Genomic DNA, 23245 nt, shown 5'->3' with positions numbered 1-23245 from the left:
AGCTCTGCGTGGGCATTCCCCTCTATCCTAGTTATGTGCAGCAGAGGGAGGAAGAAAGGAAGGAAGGGAGCTTAAATCTGCAGAGAGGAGAGGGAGAGTTGAAGAAAGGAGGAGGCAGAGACAACAGGGAAGAATCCAACAGGAGAAAGTGACAATTTAAATGAAGGGGGCCGAGTGGTGGAGGAGAAGATGATGGTTATATAAAGAGTTAGAAGCTTCCAAAACAGGTTGACGAGGAGGAGTGAATGAGGCTAAATAAGAAACTGGACAGATCGATGTTGTGCTGGCAGCTGTAGCTAGCAGGGTTACTCTGGGACATGTGAGTGATGAGAAGTTAAATAAACAGAGCAAATGCAATCTTACTCCCACTAGCCTGCAGGGGTGCCAGCTTAAACCTAGGCTGAACCACAGATTGACCCAGAAGATTTTGGATAAACAAATCCATAAATGAGCTGGAAAACACGGCCCAAAAGAACATCTCAAGCTCTAGTCTGTATTTGTATTTTAAGTGTATCTTTTGATTCACTTCCCTGCAATAACTAGCATCACCTTAGGCTCTCTGAAAGCTCTGAGCAGCCGCCACACCCCACATTCCCTGAAACACTCGCAGCAAACTGGAGGAGGGGTGAGACAGGATGAAGAGAGAGACTGAGGGGGAGAGAGAGGGGGAGAAAATGAAGATAGAAAGAGAAAGAAGAGAGGTATCCACGGCAACAGGCTCCTCTTGCAGACAAGAGTCAATGCTATGAGACGGTTACTGGGCAGCTCAACTATCTGTGAGGCGGCATCACTGCAAACACACAAATAAATGAAAGTCTTCACAAAACTTCTTTTGTCATGATTTTACGTCAGCGTGATCTTTGTTTTCTGTCCTGAGATTTTACTAGTGTGTGATGAAACAATGTTGGCCAGTGTATGTCCTATTGTAAGTACTATAAACTTTCATTTTATTATAAATATCTAATAAAAAGGACGCCTCCTGGGACCTCCTGTTGAAGGTTTTCTGGATGTGTACAACTGGAAGGAGACCCAGCTGCAGACCTGGATGCTGCAATAGGCCTAAGCTGCTGGGGGCATGACGCGAGTTTTCTTCTTCAATCACCTTTTTTCATATTGAAATATGGAAAGCACCTCCAACGAAAAGGACAAATGGAAGAAGTGGCCTTGTTAGATATTAATAATTAGGGGTCTGGGATGCGGGGCCTCCCCGCTACTGCAGATAAGGAGGTGGTCCGCTTGCCTCCACCCCAGAGAGAAGGGTTACATGTCCTGGGTCTAGGTGCGGCTTGCCCCTCTGGGGGCGGGGGTACCTGGACCTGGGATATAGAGTATGTTTGGGGAGTGCGACTGTCTGTGCAGTGTCTATTTGTGTCTGTCTACACATTGGGTGAGTGCCGAGTATTTGGTGGTGCATATGGGGTGGGAATGCACGTCTGTGTCCGCGTGCGCCTGTTCGTCTGTGTCTATATGTCAGGTTGGGTCTTAGACTCAACCTCTCTGGGTACATCTCAGGCCCTCCTAAGTACGGAGGCCTATCTCCCCTCACCACACTCCCTGCCGGTGGTTGATGCCCTCAGACGTTGGTGTGTTGGTGGTCCTTGTCGTCTGGGGCTGGGCGCTCATGTATGTACCGGCTCACTCCTGGTGGCTGATTGGCGGGGCCGGGCGCCTGTGGCCCAGCTGGGCTCCTTCCGGGGGGTGGGATGCCCTCAGGCCTCTGGGCCTGAAGCTCGGTCCTCTCTGGCACAGCTGGCTGCCGGCAGAGCCCGCGGGCACGCCACTGCAACCCCCTCTTGCCCCTGCTCCGTAGCTGCGGGGTGACCTCTCCTTTGGGGCTCTACTCAGCTCTTCCCAGGAGGGTGGCACGGTTCCCCCCCTTTGGTGGTCCTCCTTGGGTCCTTATACTCTGGGGCCTGGATCTCCTCCATACCTGCTTCATACCCTGGAGGACGGGGCTGTGGCTCCCCACACTCCCTAGCAGATCGTTACATGGAGAAACCTTTGGAATGCAAGCATGCTGATCCACACAGGTATGCACACAGGTGTACACACGGGTATTCACAGATGCGGACTACACCTTTCTTGGCTGCTGCCTCAAAGCACATTGTGCGCTGTCTATCTTGCGTGCTGCACAATATCGTTTATTCTTTAGTATCTACTGATATCTACTGCTAGCTAGTTTATTGTGATGGTGCTGTTTTTTTTATTATGTTGCTCTTTGTTGTTTGCTTTCTCTTCTGTTTTTTTTCTCCATACAGGTGATCCAGGTGTTTTGTTTGTGTTTTTTTTTTTCCTTTCTTCCCCCCTTCTCACCGTCTCTTCTCCCCTTTGGTTTTCTTTCTCTCCCTCTCTTTCTTTCATTCTTTCTCCCTGTCCTATCCCCCAGTCATGTCTGTCCCGTTTGTAGCAACTGAAAATAAAATAAATACATAATTATAATAAAGGTCAATCAAATGGACCAATATGGCAAGGCCATGATGATCCACTTGGTAAAATAAATCTGCCTGGCATCTTTCTTGGCCTTAAGACAACAATTCTGATGGCTAAAGATCCAAACGGGACACACACACAAAAAAAAAGATATTAATAATTAGATATTATTAATCTCTGGTTCTCACAGCGTATCCTTGTCCCGATTTCCTCCCCTCACCCTCTACAGGTCATGGCAAGATGGCGCCCCTCCCTGGTTCTACCTGAGGTTTCTTCCTGTTAAAAGGGAGCTTTTCCTTCCCACTGTCGCCCAAGAACTTGGTCCTTGGGAGTCATATGATTGTTGGGGTTTTCTCTGCTTTCTCTATATTATCGTAGGGTCTTTACCTTACAATGTAAAGCGATTTGAGGCAACCGCTGTTGTGATTTGGTGCTATACAAGTAAAATATAATTGAATTAAACCTTGAACACAATGGAGAGATGATATATCTCAACTGGTCTATGAATGCTTTGGGATCCCACAGCAGGTACTCGAAAGTGTTTCTAAGGAGGACACTACTCTGCTTATCCTGCTACCACCCAACTTCAGATATGTGGACAACAGTGAATGAATTGAATATGTCAAACCAGGTAACATTTTGAACATAACATGCTCTGGGCTTGAAAACAATTTGGTATTGCATGACCATGAGTTTACATCAACAGGGTCATTGATGTGTGAGTGAAGGCTGCTCTTTGAAAATGTAAATGTTTTAGTTTTATAGGTATTTTAACATTTCATACCTATATGTGAAACATTTACTATAGAAGGTAATTTCACCAGGGAGGTAGAGGTGGGTGGGAGACGGAAGGACGGACGGATGATAGTAAACTCTTATTAGTGTTATATTGCACAGCCGTGGTTTCTCTCTCGTCTTGTTTCTACTTGTGAATAATTCTGAAAACCTTAATACTGGTTCAAATGTTGCATATATGGGGCTACATCACATCAGACTGCCCATATTGACCCCCATCCACCATGGAAACCACCTCCTATGAATGGAAGAAGGTTGCCTTGTCTGATAAATGATGCATAATTTTACCTGATGTGTGAGGAAGTGTTGGCACGAGGAAGCACTATAGGAAGAAGGCTAAGCTAGCAATGTTCTGCTTGGAAACGTTGGATCCATGTGGGATTGATTTGCATTCTCCAAGGAAGAGTGAAAAGCTGGATCTCTGGTTCACTTGTAGGGACAAATTTAACAGAAGTCCTAAACCAAACCCATTCCCCCTCCTCGGTGCTTCACTGGGTGTCAGCTGATGTGTGACGTCGATCATGATTCGTCTACCAGCTTTAGCGCAAGCTATCTTGTGAGCAATCCCAAGTCACAGTGACACTGGCACTGTGCCTCGACTCCTCAAACATGCGTGTAAAAATAGAAATGGAGACAGAGTGTGGTGCCCTGTGCAACTGAGAATACGTTCATGCCCAGATTGGATCCAAGCCGCTGTGATTATCATTACATGGAGGTGAAAATCAAAACGAATCGCAGGCATCTGAGCCGGCTTTATTAGAACTCTGTAAATTATTTGTGGCATATGTGTATAGGTCCGTGTGTTTGTGGCAGAGGCCAGTATTAAATACGTAAACACATAAGAAAGTTACTGGTGTGATCTCCATTTGGAGCTCTCTTTAAGCCTGAGAAATAATCTTTATGGAGAACTTAATTTATATTTATTAAACTTGAATTATTGTCATAAGGATGGATGTAATGGCATCATAGTCAAATCTCCGTTCAATTTCACAATGCCTCTATACTTCAGTGGCCTGCAGAGCTCGCCAGTCAATCTTGAGAATAAATGCAGACATAATTCATTCAGTTATGTTTATATGCAGTAGCTTAGCCCTCAAACTGTGAACTCGCAGCTGCAGCCCTTCCTTATATACACTATACCACTCTCTTAGGCTATAAAGACGCACATTTACTATAAATTATGATAAAGCACATTGTAGCAGGGTGAGACATATGTCATATTTGCTTTGTATACTGGTTATGTGAACAGCTAGAGACTTTCACTTTAGAAATCTTCTCTCATTCACTAAAAAAGTTTGAATATGAAAAAAATCTGACTTTTGAATTGGACAAAAAATAGACTAACCGCGCAGCATGTAAGTGTAAGTAAAGGTTATTAGGATGCAGTTAGATCAGTTCATCATAAGCTGACTCCCCCTTGGTTAAATTAGCGATTGTATTTTAAATCTTAGTTAGATTTCATAGCGAAAACTACAGAATGTCTCTGATAAGGCAGGATATATGCACCGTTTTATACTTAGAAGCTCAAAGTGTGCTAACCAGCTCTCACATGATTATTTCTGTGTGCATCACTGATGAAACAAACCATTAAAACCATCAATCAATTATTTAGAAGTGTACCTTCTCAATGGGAAACTTCCCACTGTGGGGTATCCCAGTGGGGATCAGACAGGAGAAGCAGCTGCAAGTCCTCACCAGGCCTGCCACACTAAACTCTGGACCTGGGCAAATTCATCATAACTGCCTTATCAGACCAGGCCTCCGTCGGCTTCTATCGACTGCACATTGAACCACACCTTCCAAAGAGAGACTGTACTCCATATAAGAAATCACGGACGCAAATAACCATCAAAACACAATCTGATGTGCTCTAATAAGCCCACACACCATTCTCGCTCCATCCTTACACACCCAGCCACGGAAGCTTCTGGATAATTCCTTAATTGATCATCTGCTGTTAATTGAGCACTCAGAAGAAAAAAAAGAAGCTCTTACGGTGAGGTGACAGGAGCAAGTTTTGCTCCAACCACGAGGCTGACCTTTACCTGATGTACTGCAGAGACTGTGCATATATGTGTGTGCATTTGTTCACGTCTATCTCTGAGAGGACCAGTACAAGTTGCAAACCATTGCACCAAGTACATTTGTGAGGTGCTTTGCTTGGTCTATTTAAAGTTTGCAACTTTTGGAATAACAACAAAAATGATTTCTGGAAAAGATGCAGGTTTCCTGCCAATTGCATAGAGATGACTAACTCCCAGGAAGTCAGTGTTCTTGGCTAACAAGTAGTTAAGTACATGATAATGTAAAAGCATGACTTGAGTGGATTAGAAAAGAGACATATAACACATTAATTGTTGACCTTTTGAGGTGCTGATACTTGTCCTTGTACAGGACGAGGCAGTTCTCCGACTCCTTTTCTGTCTGATAGGCTACTCCACTGGTTGACAACCATTTTCTGGCAAATGCCCAGAAACAATGTTTTCATCATTAATTATTATTATAAGTATGAAAGTATCTGATCCACATTTTAGTTTAGTCAGCAAGAAAATCTCAGCAAATTCTATTATTTGTTGCCAGGTTACCCCACAGAATCAACGGCCTATTAGGCTACTCTTTAATACAAGTGCAGTCTAATCTCAAGTCTTTGGAAGAAAGGAAATAAGCATCAATATCTCCCAAAATGTAAAACCTTTCCTTTGAAACCACTTTGTTCATAGATTTCACTGCACTTTCTGCATTATCTGTGCTTTCTTGCTGTGCCTGAACCTTCATACTCAGAACAGTGATCATAACAGGCACATACGATGTTGACCAGAACACAGCATCAGTCAGCTCAGCATCACTCTCTTCAAAACAATATTAGTAAACAGTGTAATATAGTATGAGTCAGTGACTAATGACTGGTTGTAATGCACATGACACAACGATCAGACATCATTACATATAATTCCTGTAAATGTCTGTTAATCAGATACAGTAGAGCTCATTATATGTAAGTAGACACTCCCTCCACCGCGACACATTAACCTGGAGGTTATTCTGGATCATTGCTTTTTTCTTTTTGGTCACTACAGCACACGCTTTATTTTTATTTAAAGACAATTCATTCCTTGCTGCAGAACACAAAATGTGTCTCATCGGTGCAGTTATAGTATCAATATTGGTAATAACCCAGCCCCTGCAGGTTCGGAAGCTGTAATATAATAAACGCACACGCTATAATGCTTTTCCTCCCCGAGCGTTGATTGAAATCTCCTTCTATATTTAATCAACTCAATAAAGAGGCAAACCCAGAGAAAACAACAATAGACACAATACTCCACAATAGAAGCGGACTCATTCTATTTGCTGGTTTTTTTTAAAATCAGCAGTAGGCCAGTTAGTCAGTCAGGAAGCTGTTGAATGGAGCAGAACAATAGTCAGTAAAGAGGCCACACCTGGCCAGGACACCTGGTGAGCTGTGCTGCAGAAGCACAAACATGTCACCAATGGACAGTTTGTGTGTGTGTGTGTGTGTGTGTGTGTGTGTGTGTGTGTGTGTGTGTGTGTGTGTGTGTGTGTGTGTGTTGTTGCCAGCAGCAACAAGCTGATAACAGTGTTTCTTTCAGAAACAGCGAGATGTAATAATCAGGTCCTGGGTAACATTTTGCTGTAAAAAGTGACCAAAAACACCAAATGAGTTACGGAAGCACCTCTGAATTGATTTTCTGTGGGTTAACTGAACAGTCAGCTTGAGTTTGAGTTGAGGCAGTGGATATGATGGAAAAAGCAGGCCGTCACGGCTTATTGTTGACAGAGAAGATTTACAGACATGAACTTTCATGTTCCTCTAATCCACTTTCCATTGACACCCACTAACACCCTCTAGAAGCTGCTTTAGCCATAATCTTTGTCAATCTGATCGAGAACTTCAGTCATTTTGTATTTTTGTTATATAGAATAGCAAAATTAAGCCTACGAGTCTGAAAAAAGTCTGATTCTAACTTGTTTTGTATCCTGCTCTTTGCCTCTTTTTTCCTTACTGCACCCTAAGAACCAGGTGAGCCTGTTTATGTGGTGAAGACTTAATTTCTTACATATTGTCCCGTGTGTGCTGTCCATGGTGCTGAAATTTACACTTGAGTCTCTGTTGCACTGAGAAACTGAGGGCAACATACTGAAGCACTTCTGCCCTCTGTGAAATTGGGCACAACTTGTGGAAATATGAGGAGAAAGTATTGAGACTGTAGAACCACAAATAAACTTAATTTGTTTTAACCAATTGGATAACAGTTTACTCACCGCTGTACTTTATTTACACGAGTCTGTGCAGATACTGGATGAGTGTGCTTTCACCGTGAAGCTGAAAAGGATATGGCCACTCAGTGATTTTCTTGGCGTACTTCCTGACCACGTTGTCCTCGCCGAAGATGAAGAGCGACCTGTTGACGGTGAAGCAGTTCTCCCTGACCGGAATAGGGTTGTACAAGGCCATGGTGCGGGCACGCTGCGCTTTGGTCTGCTTGAAAGCTGGAGATATACCACCTGTAGACACGGCAGCGCCATCGCGGTTCCGGATGCGCTCTGACCCTCCATCCCCTGAACTCAACAAGCCCGGGACGTCGTCTCCGAAACGGGCCATTCTGTTAAAAGCAAACCACACGGGAGGTGGGATGAGAAAGGGGAGAAAATGCGGTTATACTCTCCTAGAAAGCAGGGCGCGGTACCGCGCTCGGCGTGACAGCGGCGGGGTGGCGAGATCCTGATCAGTTTTAGACCATCGTCAGGGTTTTTTGTAACAACACCGCGACCGGTGCTTTTAAAGTTAGAAAAGAAAAATCACAGAATCGCTCCAGTAAGCAGCCCGGACAAAACCCCGAGTCAATTTCCCCAAATAAGTCGCTTTGCGCAAAAACACACAAGTCCCAAAAAGTAATTCAACTCGTCTTCATTTAACAATCCGCCACACCGAGAAAACTGATTCATTTTGCTCCGTTTTACATCCAAGCACTAAAATCTGAAAGAAAAGCTGCAACAGGTCACGTCTTCAGCCATCCTCAGTCCCCTGCGCGAAAAGCAGAAGAGCAGGTTGATCCATGGATTTTTAAATAAACTAGCAACAGTCCACTGACTAATTCAGAGCACATCTCCCGTCTCCTCTTCTCTGCTGACCACCTACCAGCAGAGCGACCAAGCGCGTGCGTTAAGAGCACGAAGGGAAAAGAACTTTGACATTTTCCATGCCAACAAAATAAGCTGACTGTCTCTGAGACGGGAAAGAAAAACCCGCCTCGTCTGCAGCAGGGTAGTAGGTAAAGGAAGCGTCTCCTCTTTCCCCCGCAGTGTGAGAGCAGGAGGAGTGAACTGTGTCTCCTAATGCGACAGGATCAACACTAATAACCTCTGTCCAACCTATGCAGCTCGCGAGGTGTGAATATAGTTAACAAATCGGGTGCTGACAGGAAAGAAAGACAGATAAAACACGAGTCACGGGTGGAATAAATAATGTCAGCATATAATGGAAACAGTTATTCGCCTCAATCTCCAAGAGATTATGTCTAACCACACATCAAGCATTAGGTAAACGCCTGTAAACGACTTATTCCAAAGGTAAATATTTGAAATAGCCATAAGTCATAACACACACGGATTAATGGTTTCAGTAAAAATGTGCGCAACAGCCTTTTAAAAACCCCAATGTTCACCGGATCACTTATACAGGTCGGCTGGTCAGCTTCTATCTGAACAGAGGCCACGCTGTCATATTTGTTTTGACTTTTGTTGTTCACCCTGCTCGGTTCACACCTCAGGGAGAGCAACCCGGATGCTGCTCACGCATCAGATCTGACGAGGAGTAAACACCTGTTGTTAAATACACTCAGGAGGACAGCAGCGAGCTTCTTCGGCTAATTACGGGGTTCAAAACCCACTATTGCGAGTCACGTAGTGAGGGCGAGTCACGCTGCTGTGTGAGGATGATGACACGTTTTCAGAATGAAGGAATAAAATCTTTATATAGTCGCACGAAACCTTAATGTGGAACAAGCAATAATGAGAGTCAGCTTATAAAGTTAATCCTTGTTAAAAACAAACAAACAGATAAATAAATAATGAGCAACTGCACTGGATGACATTTCCATCATCATAAAAAAGCCGGACACTTCTACTTTGCAAATCCCGCATGTATCAGTCTCACACACATCAGCGGGCTTTAAATAGGCTGCTCATTATCACACTAAATGTTAATTAATTTACAGCTGAAAATAGCCCCGAACCACTTAGACTACACTATGCACTGGATTTAGGAAATTACTGAAAAATGTATATTTGTTAACTGCTTTTTACAGCTTTAAAATAGGCACAGACAGGCAAGAATGTCAAAGTACCAAGAAGAGGATTGACATATTAGTGATTTGTAACCATAGGGACAAATGTCCAAATAAACACAGCCTCGTCTTTGACGGGTTGGTAATGAGACTCTAAACAGTCCCTGCCCAAAAATATATGAACTCATATGTATAACTTCAGCCTTAAAAGGTTTTATCTAATGGCACAATTGAGGGAGTTAATGCAAAAATAAAATCCACCGGCTTTCATCAGATAATTTTTCTAACTGACAGAGAGAGAGAGAGTAAACGGATGATGATGGAAACAGAAGACAAAGAAAAGAGGAACCACAGGGGAGAGTTAACCACGACACCGGCACTGATGCGGCTTTTGTAATGGTGCTATGACGAAGGCAGTGATCAATGGTGTGTGGCTTCCAAGTCATTAGTGCTCCAACACATTATAGGCGTTAAAAATAGAACGCACAAGAGGCAAAAATATCTGACATTTAAGCTGAAGAGACGCCTCGGATTTCCCCGTAACAGTCCGTCGGAGTGATGAGCCAAAACTATTCGGGGAGGAAAAAGAAATTAAAAAACAGCTACGCTCCATTTTTTTATTTCTCTCTAACAACTAATTGTCTGATAAAAATGCTACTTCTGCCACTTCCTCTGTGCACCGCTAAGCGAGTGATACCATTACATTGTTTCTGCCGGAGTGTGCAGCAGCAGCAGTCACAGATTTCTTAGCTGAGAGGTGAGGGGTGCATTATGGTAATTAGGTGTTAGCGGCAGGGATGATTAGAGGGAAGGGTGACGGCTCCTTCCTGGAAAAGACAGCAAGCAAAAGGTTACAGTTTCTTTGTTTAACATGTTGCTTTCAGTTCAGTTTCTCTCTAATGAAAAAAACTTTTAGCTGTAAACTTACTTTGTTGACTCAAGTCAGATGAAACGGTCCCTTTAGCTCTGATGAGGCATGATGCAAAACTACAAGAACTACAGCGAGGTCTGGGTGGGGTTCATTTTCTGTTTTGTGGTCGGTGGTGCTGACCTAGGAACAGTAAATCTTCTTCTCTGGACAAAAGACGAACGAGGGTCTTGATTGATTTCATTGATTTTGAGCTGCTGGAGAGCATTCTGACTGGATTTCGAAAAATCCATCTGGCTGGTGTTTATCTTTTCTAATCAGCTATCAAGTTGGCAGTTGGGGTTGCTGTAAATCAAAAGCTACTTTTGGTGGTTCGATGCCCGGATGCTCCAGTCCCCATGCCAAAGTATCCTTAGGCAAGATACTGAACCCCAAGTAATCTCTGATGCATCCCCTGGTGTGTGAATGTTAATTAATGTGTGTGAATGTTAAGTAGAAAGCACTCAGGGTATGAATGGGTGTGATGGGTGAATGTGGTACAAAGCGCTTTGAGTGCTCAAGTAAAGTAGGAAGCACTATATAAGAACCAGTCCACTTTCCATTTGCAGTCATGAATGTACATTTTATGTAATAAAGGCTGTTTTAATGGTTCTTCGAGTACACAGTTGTCAATTTACATAAATTCACTGTTGGATCATCCAAGTTTTTCCAGACTGTGGGTAAACAGTCCTAGGAGGGATTTTCTGATCATTATTATTTTGATATTGGAGAAGTTAAAAGAGAAATAAACATCATATTGGAGGACGTGGTAATTACATCTATCAGTAAAAGGTTTAGGAATAAAAAATAAAACGTTGATAATAAAATATCATCACTTCTAAATATTATTTGAAATGCAGCTTAATATAAAGTGTGTGGGCAAAGCCCTGATCAGATGCGCCAGCTCAAAACGAACTCGGTGTCCATGTGTCCAAGCGTACAAAGATTTTCAAATGTTTTCATGATTTTCATTAAATTTCTTTTGCAGCTACGAATGAGTCTCATAAAAGCTACTTTTGGCCGCTCCCTTATTCACAAGGCGTCGCCACAGCAGGCAGCGCCGCATGTTTGACTTGGCAGATTTTTTACGCCGGACGCCCTTCCTGATGCAACCCCAAAGGGATTTGTGTCTCCTCCCGGGATCAAAGCGGGGCTGTTTCACTCATTGGGCAAATGTGTAAACCACTACACAGTCTTAGGGTCGATTTTGGCTTCCCAAATAATTACATAAATCCGTTAATGATCTTTCTTACAGGGATGCCAGAGGCTCATTTAGAAGTTTATGGGAGACCTTAACTAATAATCTGTAAAAGCCAAATTTCCTGCTTCCTGTATTAACAAAAGCAGATTCAAACCTGCCCCCCTACGCTTTACCATGATAACAGTATTACTGAAAGGAAATATTCTAGACAACAGGCACCTACTTTGGCATTTTAGACGTGTTGTTAATGTTGGAAAGTCTATAGGAGTGTAGCTTGCAGAAAATCTACATCAGGAACATGGACATGGCAGCAGGTTGACAGTCTCTGCTCCCGTAATGGGACTTGGTGCCACAGAATGAGAGATTTTGGTTCAAAAATAGAAGTGTGAACAGAGATACCTGGCAGGCATCTATCTGAAACCTGAACATTATTGTTTCTCTTCTCCTATCAGTTTTGAAACTTACTCACCGAGCACACGTATGAACAAACGTGTGCATGCACGTATGTTCATTTCACACTTTTAGTCCGTCATTGCTCAGCAACGTATTCCCACAAAGCTCCCATGTGTTGAATTCAGGTTGCTTAACCCACTTTCTGTCATGAACATGAACTAATTTCATGATACTGTGCTCCAGTTAAGCCAGACAGTATCCATCCGTACAAATGCAGAAATAAACTGAATCTAAAAAAGGAAAAATTCCCCAAGGATTAACTTCCTACCTTACAACTTTTCCTCAACAAATAATGACAAAGATTGTGGTTTTGATAGACTGATTTTTTAAAAACTCAGTCCCACGGTGACTTGGAGCAGAGAAGTAAGAAGATGACACATTCATGAGGCAGTACTGTCTGTGCTCTGCAAAAATATCTGGGAAGGCTGGGACAGCTTCAGTGTCATGGTGCCACCTCAGCAAGGACATCAAGCTCACACGTGCTCTTCAAAACAGAATTATGAGACAGAAATGAGACAGAAATGAATACAGCATAACGTGTAACAAGAAAAAGGTCTCCAGTGCAGCACAAAGAAGACTTTGGGGCATAAAATGTTCCAGATTCTCAACTCAAAGTTAAAACTTTAACACTAAATAGAACATAGTAGCCACTTTATTAGATACATCTGTTCAGCTGGTCATTAACACAAATGTCCAATCAGCCAATCACATGGCAGCAACTCAGTGCATTTAGACATCTGGACACGTTTCAGAAGATCAAACTGAATGAGAAGAAGATCTCACTGAGGAAGAAAGGTGAAAAAGAAAAGTGACCTTGAATGTGGCACAGTTGTTGTTGGTTGGGCGAAATATTCAAAACCATCTCCAGGGTTTACAGATCTGAAAGTAAAGATCCAGTTCTCTGGGCGCCTTGTTGATGTTGGAGGTCAGAGGAGAATGGACAGACCGCTCTGAGGAAGGCAACAGTAACCACTCCAAGATATGCAGAAGAGCATCTCTGCACGCACATCAAGCCTTAAAGCAGAAGGGCTACAGCAGCAGAAGGACACACCCAGTCAGACTCTGATGAGTCTCGATTTCTGCTGCAACATCCAGATGGTAGGGTCAGAATTTATCGCAGACAACATGACAGCATGGCTGGACCACCAACAGTCAGCTACGTTCACTCGAGCACGTCTACAGAACATCATCGAGGACTCTTCTCATGCTGGCCACCATCTTTTCAATCTGCTGCCGTCTGGAAGGTGCTACAGATCAATAAGGGCTCATCCCTGCACACTACAGAAAGCTTCCATCCAAACGCCATTAAAACAATTAACTATATCTCATAATTGTATCTCTATTCTACTCCAATGCTGTGAGCAATGCTTTCTTAGCATACTTTGAGCCTCTTAGTACCAACCGAGCGTAATTAAAAAGGCACGGCCTATCTGTGTGTTGACGCTGAGCATTTATGACCGCAGCATATCGATCTTTGATGACACACCACATCACAAAGCTCAGATCATCTAAAACTGGTTTCTTGAATAGTTACCAGATTTCAATCCATTAGAACACCCCCGTGGGATGTTGTGGAACAAGAGATTTGCATCACGGACGTGCAGCTCACAAATCTGAATCGTCAATATGGACCAAAATCCCCGAGGAATGTCTCCAGCACCTTGTTGAAGAATTAAAACTCTGCACCAACACGGTGTAAATAAAAAGTTGCTGCTGAATGCAGGATAGTAGAGTACAATCATAGAGAAAACATGTTTAAATAGAGGTTTACTTAACAAAGCTTTGAGATGCTCCATAGAATAAAAAAATCCATAAAGACATTTTAAAACAAAAAAACAAACAAACATATAAACAACAACAGATCAGAAAAGAAATAAACAGGCTAAGGTGGGCTAATCGATTCATAAAAGCCTTGCAACAGAAGAATGTTTTAAAATACATTTAATAGACAGTCAATAAGAGTCTAATGTGAAAGGCCTGGTCCCATTTGTTTACTAGGAGTCAGCAGAGGTGCATCATTCGTAAATTAGACTCCTATAAATGAGTTGTATGATCTAGGTTATTATTTAGGTGTCTATTTTTTCATCTTTAGTTACACTTTATTGCAAAACACAGCGGAGTATGTGAACTCTACTGAGGAAAAAAGAAACGAAGAATTAATCACTGCTTAAATGAGAAGTATTTTAATTGGAGCGGTGTAAGTGCTGGAAGCTAATGCAGTAGATAACACACATTATTTACTGTGTGTGTGTGTGTGTGTGTGTGTGTGTGTGTGTGTGTGTGTGTGACAGAGAGAGACAGAAACGTAATATAAGGAATCTGAGTGTGAGTCAGAGTTGTCAACACAGTTTCATCAGTGTGGAGAGCGCAGCTGATGACAGCCAGGGGAGGAGCTTTAATTGTGCAGGTATTACAGAGCAGACCAAAACACACCCAGGCAATCCCATCATAACACGTCACCAGAGTTTCATAATTGTTTTTCTTGTCTCCTCCATTACGCCACTCCATTATCACACTGCTGGAAGTAGACACTTCCCTTTATAAACCTCAGAACCTTCAGTCCACAGCATACAGCCAAGTATTTTCAACGGCTATGATTGAACATAACAGCCTTGGGTCTTTGAAGAGATAAAGTTTGCTCGGGAGGTTTCGCCGCTCTAGGCGAACCCCTGCATGATGATGTCACATGCAGCATCATACATCCTGGGATGCAAACAAAAGTGGCCTTATTCATATCGGCTGGGCCAAATTTGAGAAACGTTTAGATACCACAATAGCACAGCTGTTCTTCCTGCAGTCACACATTAAGGCATCAGCGCCATGACACCTCACACGTCATCAGCTCGTTTCAGTGCTTTAAATCTTTATAGTAGTCCTGCTGTTTGTTACAGAGCATGAAAATGTCACGGGGGCATGCCAGCAACACACACACACACACACACACACACACACACACACACACACACACACACACACACACACACACACACTACAAAAGATGTATCGCTGTAGCTGCTTGCAATTTGCTTGAAAATGAAATTTGCAAACTGCCTAACATTATGTGAACTTTTAAATGGATCTGTTCCAGCTTTTGCTGTAATTAATAATTCAAACTATACACAGAAATACCTTCTGCTGAGCCTTTTTGGGCTATGCAAGCCTGCAGTCATGTCACTGGGCTTAAGGTAGTCCTGCAAAAACTAAGCACACCCTATGATTCTTGTAGAATGACTTTTGAAGGATCAACGAAGTAATTATTTACGATACGACTTTATCGCTTAGATTGTTGTGGAGGAATTTTAGCTATTAGTTTATATATTTAACGTCCTGCCACCGGCTTAGAGGGAGTGTAGATCTAGACTTATGACCGTTCACCTGTTCCCCAACTTTGCCCAAGCGTTATCTGTTGCACAAATGTCTGCAGATTCTAAAATACGTTTGTATTCAGAGGAGTTTATGGTCAACTCAGTGCATTTAAGTGTCCCAGTCCTGTGAGTCCTGTCATCACCCCTCCACCACGTGCTTGACAGGTGGTATGAAGTGTTTGGTTGCTGCACATTATGGCCAAACCTCTTTTGTGGTGTTTTTCAAGAACAAATTTGCAAAGCTAAGCCATGCTGTCATGTTCTTTATAGAGAGAAGACGTTTTCAACTTCTTAAGTCTTTTTCTAATCGTACTGTCGTGAATTTTAACATTTATCATGTTCATTGAGGGCTGAGTCTGACATGGAGCTCTTTTTTATTTCGTTCAGCTTTTATAGAGGTGCTCACACCTGAAGGTGCTGCAGGAACTCAAACTTATTTTAACAGTTGGGTGCACAGAACATGGAGAAGGAGCTGCACCAAAAAAAAAGCAAACAATCTGTTGCTGTTTGATCAAACAACGGTCGTTTTCTGCATTGTGGTCACAGAATAATGGATTGCATTTATATAGCGCTTTTCTAGGCCACTATTCATTCACTCTCACATTCACACACTGGTGCAGGCACAGCTGCCCTGGGACAGAAGCGAGGCTGCCATATCGCGCCATCGGCCCCTCTGGCCAACACCAGTAGGCGGTAGGGTAAAGTGCCTTGCCCAAGGACACGACGACCAGGGCAGAGAGAGCTGGGGGGATTGAACCGGCAACCTTCCAGTTACAGATGAGCTTCCCAACTCTCTGAACCACGGTCGCCCAAGTAAAACTTGGGCGCCTGAAGTAAAACTTGGACGCCTCCACACAGTGGACAGCAGCCTCCTTGTAAAAATACCATATATATTCAACATTAGCTGAGTGAGGCAGCACAACATCACATTTAATTTCAAATTAATGACCACAGAGCCATGAATCCCTCTTTACTCTTTGTTTGGCGCTCTAACACGGTCAGATATTGTCTTCATTTATTTGGAGCTACTGCTCTTTCCCTCTCAGCGTATGTCTCCAAAGAATACCGGCTGATTAAAATTTTCCCCTTTTCCCCACCACAGCCTCCTCTTGTACTGGTGTAAACTTGTTTCTGCACTTTAGAGTAAGAAAACAAACAGAACCAATAATTATAAACCTTTCCCTTCTTCTAATCACACGAGCCCAAGTAAAACTCGAACAAACTGGGGGTGCACGCAAGATTTAAGTCAATTAGATGCAACATATTCTGATTAAACTAACGCAAAAAATAGTGAAGTGAGGGCGTCTGCAGCATCAGCAATGCAAGCAGCGAGTGGATGCGTTTCATCTGTGCTGTGGAAGAGACAAGCATGGACCAGCTTTTAGTCTCAGGTGAGCCGAGTTACACGATGAATCTCCCCTCCAAGAGGATCAACGTTGATACAGTAGAAAACCTACAAAGTACTTTACATTATGTACACAGCAGTGTGTTTGCCTGTGGCAATAAATGATATTAAATATGCGAAAACATTGAGAAAGCTGAGGTTTATTGTGTTATCACCAGCTGATTAAACTGTTTCTCTGTGTCATCGTTGCAACATGCAGTCCCGGACACGATGGACCATCACGTATACGAGACCATAACAAAATGATAACACACAGTTTTGGAATTAACTGCAGAAAACACAAAACAAGCTAATTGATATAAATATGACTGTACTGCCAAGTATGATTTCTGAGAGTTTTCAGTTTCACATGCAGCACAGCAGCTGTGTGGGGTTAATGATATTATATTTCTGAGTACAAGACTTTAATGCTAAAAGTGTCAAAAGTGTTCTCGTTCAGCAGCTTCAATATCAAACACTCAAATCTCCAAAAACCACACGTGAAGTTTCCCAAGAATAACAGCTGTGCTGGGTCAGCGTGTTATCGCCCAGAGCCCAAAAGCTCGGGTCAAACACAGACGGACCAACAGGCGACAAAGCCCAACCTATTGATGTGTTGAGATGAAGGGACCAGGGGACTGGACTATATTTAGCTTCATTGAGATGGTAATGGCTGAAACATGAGAGGACCTGTGTGTGTAGCTGGCTGTGTGTTAAGCATGAGCAGTAGAGGAACCATCATTTGAACGTCTGGGCTTCACATTGGGAAGAGTTTGTTTTTAATGATGGAAACAGGAATAATTAAAAGTGGGTTCGGAAGATCAGTAGTCATCCATCTGTAACAACACACAATGGAAACAGCAGCACTGCTGCTTTCTTTCCGGGCCTCGTTCAGCGCCCAGAGGAAAGATGATGAAACACATTTACCCCGTGGCACATTCTTCTTTCTTTCTCTCTTACCCACCTCTATCTCTGCAGCTGTCTTAACCTCTCTCCCCCTCTTTCTCCAGCCAAGATTTCTGCCTTCCACTGTTGTATTCCTCCACTTGTTTCCTAGCAACTGAACTGACATGCCCCCTATTCTCAGCCCAGCAAATCTGTTGTTGCAACCCTAGATTTTATGGAACAGCCCACATAAATCATCATTCCCCACAGGGAGCAGAGTTATGTTCGATGCGTCGACTGCCTAGGCGTGCTGTTAACCTGGTTTCCACATGTACTGCGAGTTTCGAGTGGTAGAAGCAACAGTTGGGAAGCATGTTTTAGGTGTTTTTAGACACTAGTTGAAAGCTGCTGTTTCCAGTAGATGTCTGCTGTCACATGCACTGAATCTCTTATGGTGATTGATTCATTCAGAAAAGCTTTATGCACATTTTAAAAACCAAAGAAAGTTCAAATAAAAGCCCCGCAATGCAGTGTTTGACACCAGCGCTGCCTGAATCATAAATGTAACATTCACATCATACAATATACATTTTTGAAGCCCGTGTGGGATTAATCCTTACACATGTCAACACATTTTATAGCAAATTTGAATACAACTATGAGTAGTCTTTAGCATTTCCACTAATATGAAGCAATGTCGTACAATGTTTGCTGTGATGACAAGGAAAAGGTGTAAAACTGTACAATCTACATGAATAATGTATTTTTGGAGGGCATCATTATGCTGCAAACTGGAGAACAAATTGTCCAAGGAAAACTCAAAGTCACTGTAGGTTCATCAAACTGTTTCCATCCATAAGTGAAGCCCTCAAATGAAATGCAGGTGACATTTTAGGCTCATGTCTAACATATCTAATAAAAGACAATGTTAAAATCCCCATGCATATGTGTCCTAATATTACCAAGCTGCTCCATGAATACTAAAAGCTGTTGCATGTTGCGTAACTTTTCCTTTGGATAAAGTCAAAAGCTCTGCTGGAAAACAAGATAGCTGGGCAGCAACCGCCATCTAGTGGCAAACACGGGAACTACATTATTAATAGAACATAATGTTTTAAGACTCAACCTTTAAAAGAAACAGCTAGAAAATTCAGATTTTTTGGAACTGAGATGTTCATTAACTCTTGTAACAAACTCCACAATTTTTTTCTATATCATGTTGTGAATGATATATTTTTATTATACATTAATTATGGCAAGTATTGATTATGTTGATGAGATAGAGGTTTCAGAAACTCGTGTATCAAATATGATACAATATGACATAAAGGGCATTATAGGGTTAAACTGAATTTCAGTCTGTTTGGATCATTTTAAAAAAGGGATGGGGGGAGGGGGGGTTTGCACCACAGTAAAAATGGACAGAAAGTCAGCAGGACAGGGTGACATTTAGGAATAAATGTGCTGCACGGCTGTGTGGATAATCTGGTCATTATCTTTAACCAAATTTAAGGAGGTTTACTTTGCTGACGAGGCTTTTAGAGTTTAAGATTTCTATTTAAATCATCCCCGGTGCCTTGTCCAATATCCAATAAACCAAAAAATGACCTTATATAATTCCTTGTGAAAGCAGAACTTTCCCCCACATCCCCATTTTTCTGTTATTTGAATGGAGTTGCAGCCAATAGTTGGCAAGAGGGCTTTTTTAATCCAATAATATGCAATGAAAATTGGACAAAGTCTTGTCCTACCCTCCCAAGGGACATTAAAGAAAGAAATAAAGAAAACACGTTATGATCGGCAATGTCTAAAGAGTTTATGTAATCTAAAATAAACTGATCGATTTAATTAATATTTTATTGTATTTAGTCATTATTAATTTACATGTAATTAACTAAACTATCTAAACCTGCTGTTGGTTATAGAAATGTAAATGCGATTTACTTTAATCATGCACCGTTAGCAATATGAGCCTTTTCTCTGAAAGACAAATTATCCAAATGGATACAGAAGCCATGTTTCTTTAGAGGAATCGCAGAACAAGAACTATAAAATGTCATTTATTCAGAACACATTAGTCTGTTTGTTTTACACAACAAGGCTTTAGAGATATTTGTTGGTGTAAATAAATAAAAACCCTAAATAAAAAAAAAATCCTGCTGGAATTTAGTGAAAAAGAAGCAGGTGCTGAACAAATAAAGAAAATCTATAAATAAAAAAATTTGCAGTGACTGTTCAGCGCTGCGACCATTTACCTTTTAAATTAAACCGTGTGCTTATCCATATATCCACCAAACATAAAATTACAGTGAATGAAAAGAGTGTTTATTATCAAAGCGGCAGCTCCACAGATCAATACTGTCAACAGGCAGCTGTAAATTTACCACAGAGGTGCGCAAGAGCAGGCTGGTTATCAGCAGATGGCCTGTAGGCTGGTGGAAGGTGGTGCACCACTGAGGCCTAAGTATAGGTTTTTATGCAATGTGCATGAGTGATGGAGGGAAAGGAAAGGAAAAGCTGCAGTGAAAATTAGGCCATGTGATAACTGTGTTTGAATCACTCTGATTAGACAAACTGGGGGGAGCAGCTGCAGATCTCGTAGTCTTGATTTTTTACTCCACATGAAAGTACATCCCCACATCATTACCTAATCCCTTCTTAAGTGGCAGCTGCTCTGGTCTGGAAAACATACTGTGCAGACAAGCTTGACTGAGGCTGCAGTGAATCACAAAGACCGTGGATCATGAAGGCTCTCTGGTGGGATGCACGACGCTAATTTAACACACAGGATAAATTGAAACTTTGGCTTGAGATGAAAAATACGGAACGATGATTCATCAGTTCTGTGTGTTTGTAGACTCCATCACTGCTCGTCTTCATCAGTGGTTAACTATGCGGAGGGGTTTCAAGGTGTCATATTAAACCTGACAAGAGCTCCAAATGTGTGATCTCTCAGCTTCTTGTTTGCATTTTATCTACATGTGAAAAATCTATTTTAATTATCGCTCCTCTCTTGTGAATGCCTTCAGAATGATTCAGAAACCCCTTTAATGACAAATGTTCACTTCACAGGCAGCACACGATCCATTTGTCTCATGAATGCATGCATGAGTCTGACTGTACAGTCTCCAGTTCTCTAGAGCTCCAGTAGGGGTCACAGTCATGACACTGAAATCACAGTTTGCACCTCAGGTGGATATTGATGATGATTCAGTTTGCTTACCCAGCATCCTTCACCCCATTTGTTAGAACTAGTCCCTCCTGGAGCAACATAAGTCATGCTGCTGCAACAACTGAGCACTCTCTAGTTTTGTGAGGAACTGGATGTGATAAATATCTCTCATATACACACACACAGGTTTGGCCTGATTCTGCTGTATACTTGCCTCAAACAAAAGCTAATGCGTGAATATTGATGCTGACCACATACTAGCCAGCCCGACACTGAATTGTAATCTCAAAACATGGGCCGAAAAAGCCATTTACAGCCAAGGCTCCTACTAAGTCTATTTGGTTTGAAAGCACCAGCGGCTGAAAGAAATCCCACAGCACTACAAAGGCGTTATTTGCTCCAATAAGCTAACAGCACTGAACTCAGAGCACATCACAATCATCTTTGATATTTAAATCTAAAGCGTTGAATGAATAGCAGGGAGTGAATTCGAGGTCTGTGACAGGGCTCACATTCATCCCCCCTCAGGGTCACTTTAATGTTCAAAGACACGTGTGACAGCTGCAGTGTCAAACACACTGGCGTTCCAATGGCGACGACACATTTTTAGTCCTCCATTTGCAAAGACTCAGAAGTAATTGGACAATTGACTGACAAGCAATTTAATAGCCGGACGAGGCTCCCTTGTTACTTCATGACAAATGACAAAAAGAGCTGGAGCTGATTCCAGGCATCTCAGTGCAAGTGAGGAAGACCAACACTAGGCTGAAAAATAAATCCATCAGAGGCACAGCAAAAAGTTTACAAGGGTTAATGCAGCGGTCAAAAGGTCTGAAAGAGCACATAAGACAACTAAAGTGGATGATCACAGAATTCTTTCCTTAACCTTTTAAAACCTGGACCATAAAATAACTGCAAGAAATCTTAAATTTTGTGATACTGGAGTGTTTGTTGAACCTTTAGACAATATATATCAAATTTTAATCTGCATAGGATTTTAATTTGCATCACATTTGTTACATAAGCAATATTTTTGCATTTTAGTCATTAAAAACGTGTCATGCAATTTATATCATTGAGGGTAAAGCAAAGTCACAAAAACACATCAAATACGATACACTGGGCTTTAAAGGGTTAATCAAGAAAAAACCCTTGAAAGTATCCAATCAAGTCAAGAAAATGTTCGAGGAGGTCGGTGTGCCGCTGTCAAGCGCTAACCTCGAGAGACGCCTTCATGAACGGACAGACAGAGGGTTTACGACAAGGTGCCACTTTGACAGAAAACGTCTAAAAGCAGATGAAACAAAGATGAATTTGTATCAGAATGATGAGAAGGAGAGGAAACTATGGAGACCTTGATGGAGGTAATGTTATGGCATGGAAATGTACGGCAGCCAGTGGAACGGGGCCACTGGTATTTACTGATGATTCAGCCAAATGCTGCAAAACTGATCAGACAGCGTTTCATTCTGCAAATAGATAATGAACCAAAGGATACTGCAGGAGTTTCTCGAGGCAAATGAGTGGGATTTTCTTCAACTGTCATGCCAGTCGTCTGATTTTAACCCAGAAGAGCAGCGTTTCAGTCACTGAGGACAAAAAGAAACTTAGTCTTTGATGTCCATAACTTCTAGACATCATACAGTCATTGGCTGCCAACTATTTAAAAAAATCCTTATATTTAATTTTATGGTAGCCTCTGACAATGTGTTAAACCCCTTAAATTAAAGAGAAACGTCTACACTTAAATTCCACATTGACTGACTGATTCAAAATCTACTGTAGAGGGACAAAAACGTAAAAAAAAATTTGCCTTTGTCCAAAAAGTTATGGATCTAATTGTAGACATAGATAAAATAGAGAAACATGAAGCATCATTATACCTTATTACAACAATAAAAACTTTGGAAAACACAAGTTAAAATCTATATTTTGCTGTTTTCTAAACGTGGAGTTCATGCAGTTGTGTCTGGAATAAATTATTTAATACGATTTTTTTGCAACCTGACAGTCAACAGGGACGCTCACTCCAACCAAACTTAATTACATGAGCGTGTTTTATTTGTCTCTGTGCAAGTTCATACCCGTTGATAGGTTGATGGAACTGGTTGACAGGTTGCATTGCTTCCTGCACTAAAGGGTTTCAATATCACAGAGCAGTAATACAAGCCCACCAGCCGCTATGAAAAATAAATTCATTCTGGAAATAGGTTTTTAAACAAGACGAAGAGACAGTAAATCCACTTAAAATGATAATCTCACATCATTTCATGTAAAGATATTAACAATTCATGGGAGGCACTTTATTTTGACAGAAGCTGATAGCAGTTTATTCTGGATCAATA

General features: G+C 41.9%; 1 protein-coding gene across 1 annotated transcript in view; it reads right to left on the bottom strand.

Annotated features, from left to right (window-relative positions):
- The window catches only part of cacna1ea (calcium channel, voltage-dependent, R type, alpha 1E subunit a), a 116120-nt gene that overhangs the window by 62206 nt on the left and 30669 nt on the right, over positions 1–23245 (bottom strand). Inside the window, exon 4 of the mRNA XM_085264785.1 lies at positions 7585–7850. Coding sequence (XP_085120911.1) covers positions 7585–7850 — 266 coding nt within the window. The remainder of the gene's footprint in view (positions 1–7584; positions 7851–23245) is intronic.

This window comes from Mchenga conophoros, linkage group LG23, assembly GCF_057382185.1.
Source record: "Mchenga conophoros isolate Kocher_MC1m ecotype Shallow Benthic linkage group LG23, M_conophoros_male_GT1.1, whole genome shotgun sequence".
NCBI lineage: Eukaryota > Metazoa > Chordata > Actinopteri > Cichliformes > Cichlidae > Mchenga > Mchenga conophoros.
This window is presented reverse-complemented; position numbering and strand designations above follow the sequence as displayed.